At 34.3% G+C, this 6,932-nt stretch overlaps 1 protein-coding gene across 7 annotated transcripts; it reads right to left on the minus strand.

Moving 5' to 3' along the window:
• Window positions 1-2,945: 2,945 nt before the first annotated feature.
• LOC145160232 (uncharacterized) lies at window positions 2,946-6,521 on the minus strand. 7 transcript variants are annotated; one of them, XM_079079348.1, is made up of 8 exons: window positions 6,134-6,488; window positions 5,206-5,335; window positions 4,791-4,861; window positions 3,938-4,364; window positions 3,566-3,847; window positions 3,445-3,499; window positions 3,151-3,363; window positions 2,946-3,078 (listed from the first exon to the last, which is right to left on the minus strand). In XM_079079348.1, exons 1-4 carry the CDS (start codon window positions 6,305-6,307, stop codon window positions 4,305-4,307), a joined length of 435 nt encoding a protein of 144 aa, XP_078935474.1. In that variant the 5' UTR covers window positions 6,308-6,488; the 3' UTR covers window positions 2,946-3,078; window positions 3,151-3,363; window positions 3,445-3,499; window positions 3,566-3,847; window positions 3,938-4,304. The 7 variants fall into 7 exon arrangements, with proteins under 7 accessions (XP_078935474.1, XP_078935476.1, XP_078935479.1 ...); XM_079079350.1 differs by having other exon boundaries at window positions 3,032-3,363; window positions 6,134-6,321; window positions 6,416-6,521; XM_079079353.1 differs by having other exon boundaries at window positions 3,032-3,363; window positions 3,938-3,984; window positions 4,298-4,364.
• Window positions 6,522-6,932: the final 411 nt, after the last annotated feature.

The following is a 6,932-nucleotide window of genomic DNA, read 5'->3' on the forward strand; positions in this document are numbered from 1 at the left end:
TTTTGAATGATTTTGATATCACATTAAAGATCTACATGCGTGTGAGATATTTTACCATTGTTATATGGCTATTGTATCCATAAGGCTATCTCCAATGGGGTTAATGGATAAAGTAAGTGAGTGAATGTTGACGTGGCAATCATTGAATATATATGAGTTCAATGCATTGCAGATGGTCTAACATATTAAAGTGGTGTTTATTTTTTCGGAAAAGCTCTTTTTGAACACTTATGTCTGCGGGCGGGAAGTTATTTACGTCTACATGGTCACGTAAACTGATTGTTTTTTAGAAGACCGCAGACGTCAAAACGTCTGCGCGTCCTCTTCTCCAAAAAGACATGGACCAAAGTCTGTTTTTTAGAAGACCGCAGACGTCAAAACGTCTGCGCGTCCTCTTCTCCAAAAAGACATGGACCAAAGTCTGTGGGTGAGAAGACATTTCTCACAGACATCTTCTAGCAAAAATAAAAAATAAAAAGAAAATATATAACTTGAATATCATATAAAACTTAAATATTTAAGAGTCATGGTCGCAGTTCATTAAGCATACGTATAAATAAATACATAAGCATTCAAATCACCTTTGTCGCTATTTATATATTTTTTATAATACATAATTTTAAGAGATATTTTATGCAAATGATTTTATTAATCATGATACCAATATAATTTAAAAGAAATAAAAGAATCTTCTTGATCCTATTCATCTACAAAGAACGTAAAGGAGAAAGTATTAAAAATAACCATGTAATAGTCTTTAAGGATATATGACGTTAGACAAAATTGCAAAAATGGTCCCTGTGGTTGGCAAAATTCTGTAGTTTTGGTCCAAAACGAAATGTTGGTGCACCACTGGTCCAATTTTAGATACCTTGTGTGGTTTTGGTCCCTATGGTTATATTTTCTTGTGTTTTTGGTCCACATCCCATCTAAAATGACTAATATGCCCCTTAAATAATTATATTTTAATTTCTTTTATTATTTTCTTATTCTTAAAATAAAATGAAAAATAAAAACAAAATAAACTCACCTCTCTCTCTCTCTCATGATCTTTATACCCATCTCTTAAAATACCGACCCCTTATCTTTTCCATTGTAGTGCCGGAAAAAGAGCAGGAAGAAGTTACACCACTCTACTTCCCACCTCAATGATCCTTCTGGCCACTTTGCTCCACCATAAACAACCAACACCTCCCACCGGCCGCTACTTCCCCTTCATCGTCGTGAATCTCTAGAGCAAGCAAGAAAACCAAAAGTCGACTGCCACCCATCGCCGATGCAAACCACCACCACCCACCACAGCTGATGTCGTCGAAACCCCTTCCCCGACCTCCCTTTCATCTCCAACTCGTCTCTCTCCCTCGTTTCTCACTTCTCCGGCGAAGAGAGCCACCACAGTCGACTGTGGCAGCTCCTCCGCCTCCCCCTGTCGTGACCCACCACCATCAAACACCCCAACGCCGTTGCTGCCTTCTATCTGTTCCTCATCAAGCTACCTAATAGAAGAGAGAGGAAGCGGCGGAGCCACCCGCTGCCATCACAGCTCCGTCATCACCACCCCTAGCCACACCGAGCCCCCTTCCTTCGCATCTTTCTTCCGAGACAGAAGAGCACAAGAGCTGGACCACTGGACCATCGATGGACCTTGGGGCTGTTCCCATTCGTATTTCTTTTTCTCCATCGGACGAGGATCTTCATAATTTTGTGTATTTTGTGTGTGTGTGTTTAAATAGATGAAGTTAAAGAACCCAGATGAAGAGAGAGAGAGAGAGAGAGAGAGAGAGAGAGAGAGGTTTTTTTATTTTGAATACAAATAGATAAAAAAAAATGGAAAAACAAATTATAAGGGCATAATGGTCTTTTTAAGTTGATAGGGACCAAAAACAATAGAAATATCCAATTTTGGACCAGTGGTGCACCAAAATTTCGTTTTGGACCAAAAACACATAAAATTGACAACCACATAGACCATTTTTGCAATTTTGTCATGACATTATTAGCAAACTAAATATTCGATGGTCTCGTATTGAAACAGAAATACCTTTTTTTTTCTTTTAATATATTAAAAATAATAAATAATTTTATTTATTTTCTTTTCATAAAACCTAGACTTTTATATTTTCCAAGTCATTTACTTGTTTGAAGAACATGATAGTGCAACTTACTGAGTATATATGGCTTAGTTATGAGATAAAATTATAGAACAGTTAATGCAAAATATGAAATAAATAATTTTTCTAAAAAATTTGTTATTGTGATTGTATGAATTATATTTCAGTGTTGTAAACTAGAATTATTTAAATTTCAAAGTTGAAAACTTTTTTAAGTTTAAAAAATCAGTTTATTTATATTTCAGATTATTTTAACAGTCTGCAAACATTAAAAAGCAAACAATCTTCTTGTAGACTGCAGACGATTAGTCCACCTCTTCTTGTGCAGACGAGGTCCGCAGAATGCAATCCTTTTACCTCTTAAAAAAGCAAACAACACCTAACACAACATTTTCAATAACCAAAAAATTTAACAAACAACCGCACTAAAACTTATCAAACATTCACAATAAGGTCGGAGGGTGTACCGCAGTTTAGGTGAGTGGTGGTCAGAACCGCACCCAGGAACACCACACCATGGGTGCGGGATAGCCCCCTGCAGTTTCTCCTCATCACACTCTCTCTCCTCTCTTGATTGGTTGAAACCATTTAAAGATAATTTTCATTTCTTTTTTTTTTCAATTTTTATTTAATTATATATATATACTAAAAAATTATAAAAAAAATATATTAAAATTTATGGTTTTTAATTCCCTACAAAAATAGTATAATATTTGTATTATAAATATATATTTTTTTAAAATAAAAAAATAAAAGGAAGTGAAAGGTGACCATTTCTTATGTTTTGAATAGTGAAATGAGAGTGAGAGGAAAGTTAACGTGACACATAAAAAATAAAGAATGAAAGGTATGTAGATCGGGTCTAAAGGTGCTTTTACATGAAACTTTTTTTATGGTTACTACTAACTAGAGGGGAATCATGCGCGCCAAGTGTTCGTTTTTTTTCTCTTGTCAGCAAAAACCTCCTCTTATAAAAGTCAAAACATTAGTCAACAGAAGGTTCTAGACTTGTGGAAAAATGTTTGAATTTTATTATTACCTTGAGTACCAGTTGGACCAAAAACACGGTTGAATTGAAACAACTTTTTTTCATCTTTATGATGTTTTAAAGGATCTAAAACCACTAATGGCCCATCTTCTCCAATGTAATCAATCACGTTCTTTGTGTCGAGAAACTCGTGATCAAAAGGTGAAAATATGTACGAAATTCATTACATAGCAAGGCCATTTGAGCTAGAGGTTCAGATGCAGCCTACAATATATTGGTAAACAAATAATAAAGATTTTATAAACTTTTGTTTTTCTTTAAAACTATTTCATGGAAACTAATTACCTGCACATCTCCATGTTCCCGAAGTTGGTTTGTAACAAAGTTGACCACATCCGAGCTGAAGGTAATAAAATTTGGATAAAATAATGAAGTCATAAAAAAAGAAAGGTAAGATAGATTGAACCTTTTAATGTAGTCTCATAAGACAGCAGTTGCTAACAATACAAAATCTGCTTCAGGCCCAAGTGTAACTTGATAAATATCAGGAGTAGCAATAACCAAGTCCCCAAAGAACTGTATGTCGCACCAGATCATAACCCCAATTTTATAATTTATACACAGTACAACACAGCAGTGGGCAAAGGGTATTTCAGTCATTTACATAAATGAGAGAATGCCTACTGGGATATAATTTTTTCAGATTATCTGCCTTCGGCAACTTCTCAACCTTCAGACCTCCTCCAAGCTAGGAAAAAATTATAAAAACCATATATAAATATATATATATATATATATATATATATATATATATATATATATATATATATATACACACCTGCTTGTTGGGCTTTTCTTGAAACCAAATTATAGTTGTGCCCTGTTCTGGATGCAATCACCTCCATCAGCATTAACGATCTCAAAATTAATCTCTTAAACTTTCATTCAAGGAAACTGAATCAGTTTCCAAAGCAGTTGACAAAATGGGTTTTCCACCTTACAAAACGTATAATCAACCATTGCCCTTTGAAGACGTGTTAGATAATAATAAAAGAATCTTTCAATAAATTGATTTGAATGATGTGTCAATTAAGTTGGTGAAAAAGTATCTAAAAGCAACGGATTGTAAGCTCACTTAATGAGACCAAAACTGGAAGTATGCAAATAGAAAATAAAAAAAAAAACAATGAAATTGAACCTTCTTTTTATCTTTCTGAACCAGACAAATTACTCTTGAAAGCTCTACAAATCTTTAAAAGTGATCCCTGTAATTTAATCAATCGAACATTACAACAAAATAAATGAGGATATTTTAGGAAATTACATGTAGTTCCCAACTGTGATGAATTTACGACACCACAATGACAATGAATTTCAGAAAAGTCCCCTAAAACATATTACTCATAAGTAGGAAGCTAAACAGGAAGCCCTAAATCCAATTGCAATTAGTATGACAGCCTCGTAGAAAACCAATTAATTGATCACTTGTAGTTGTAGATATTCTTCAACCAAAATAGAAAAAAGTAGATAAAATGAGCTAGAATAACATATACATGGCAAATAGTTAAAATAATATAAGCGTGCAGGAATGTTTCATTAGAGAAGATATAGCAAGGGCATTTTGGGAAATCTAATTTGTGGAGTAATTTCTTGATAAGCTAAAAAAAACTTTAAATCCCGGCCCGGGGTACCTTCACTGACAATGTCTTGGTCCGGTCCGGTAACAAAAATACCCAGAATTTATGAAGTGAAACCACTAAACCTGCAATATTGTAGCATTAATCAAAATTATATACCAGAAAATATAGACTAATAGACATAAATGATATATGATCAGAATCCACAGGAAAAAATGAAAAGCTTAAATGTTGATCTCCATTTATTCGAACATCCAAGCACACACCAATATAAAACATAAATTTTTAATTTTAACAACTATCATAATCCCAAAAAAGCCTTTAAAATTGCAACAATACACTAAACTTATTATCTTTTGAATATGAATGTCACTTTTATGATGAAGCAACTCCTAATAATCAAACGAAGTCAAAACTAAAATCAGAAAAAGAGTTGTTGGTGCTTCAAACGGTTTTCAAAACTAAATACCTGATGATAAATGATTTGGTTTGTTTCTGGGTAAAAGAAAGGAGTTTGATAGTGCAGTAATGACTTCAGATTTGCAATGGAGATATAACTTTTCTAGTAAACACCTCCCACATTGATCCAGTTGTAGTACCTAAATTTAAATATTAAAAAAATACAATTTTTAGCAAGAATGAATGAATGATGAATACGCTTTAAAAAAGAATTAAATAATTTTACCATGAGTTTACCAATATCAGTTGTTACTATGGTTTTGGATTAGAACCCACAATAACATCAAAAAGAAAGGAACAATCTCTGGTAAGGTAGAACATAATCGATGAAAGGAAAACATTGATTACCAATATTAGAACTCAACTGTTTTATGATTATTGTGTTCAACACCCTCAAACCACATACTTTTATCATCACTCCCAACACCATTAATATAGAAGGTAGAACAATGAGGAAGATCAATCTTTAACTCCAACCTAAACTGGTAACCTATTCCACCAGCAACATATAATTCATAATCTAAAAAATTCAAGAACCTACAGATCAAAACACAAAACTGATAATACATCTTGATGTGTTACCAAAAGGGCTTCCTTTTATCATTCAAAACAATATGTATGTTTATGTTATGAACACAATGTGTATTTCCTGCTATGAACAGCAGCAATTAGGTAGCAATTGAACAATTATGACCCATCAGAAAACAATTGAACAGATACACTAATACACCATTGCAGTGACAGCAGGTAATTTCAAGGGGAAAAAAGAAAATCGAGAGCAGGCAAAATGGAGTTCAACGAAAACAATAACAATTGAAGGCATACATCTAAAATTAGCAGAAACCATTCAGATTTTGATTTCAACAAACACATATGATTTCGATTTGAACTGAAATCATAGGAAAAAGGAAAATAGAGAATAGCAAAATACAGTTTACCTGAAAGCAAGAAAAGATGAAGAAAATCGTACTTGAATCGCATCTGTGATGTGTGACGGTCGCCGGTGTTGTGGGTGCGACTGTATCCGACGATGGATGTCGGCAGCAAGCAATCGATGCACAAGGAATAGGGAATCGCCAGAGGAGGCGACAAGAGAAGAATGGAGGCTGCATTGTTTCTTTTCCTTCTGAAGCATACGAACGGAAACCACAAATCAATCGACAATCAAAGTGAAGCAGATAAACATTTGATCGGAGAGCAAAAGGCGCATATTTTGCTACCTAGAAATCACAAATCGATATTGAAAGAAACGGTGTGATGCTAAAATCTTTCGACAAATCTACACGTGTGATGCAAGATCCAAAGCCAAATCTGACAGGAACCTTTGTAAACCTTTTTTCGTTTCTGTTATACGATTTCCATTAATAAAATATGAATTTTATTAATTTTCCGTTAAACTTCTTGATTTAGAAAATCATCTAGTTTTATATAATTAAATTTATATATGCGAGTCGGAACCAAATCACACGAAAAACCCGAATCTCTCGAAAAATCAAACAATTTCCGACCTTAGTGAGTTTACGGCCGTAAACTCGTGTACGGCCGTACACTCGTTTACGGCCAGCGTCGGGTGGACCCCCACCACCGACCATGAAAACCCCTATAAATATGAGACCCCCACCCTCATTTGAACACTTTTGACCGGAAACTCTCTCATTCTCTCTCTAGAACCTCTGGCCGTAAACACCTAAAACGCCCATTTTCTTCCGAAAAACATCAGAAATCATCATTTGGGGT

The sequence above is a fragment of the Lactuca virosa genome, chromosome 2, assembly GCF_052849685.1.
Source record: "Lactuca virosa cultivar CGN04683 chromosome 2, Lactuca_virosa_CGN04683_v6, whole genome shotgun sequence".
In the NCBI taxonomy this organism is placed as follows: Eukaryota; Viridiplantae; Streptophyta; class Magnoliopsida; order Asterales; family Asteraceae; genus Lactuca; species Lactuca virosa.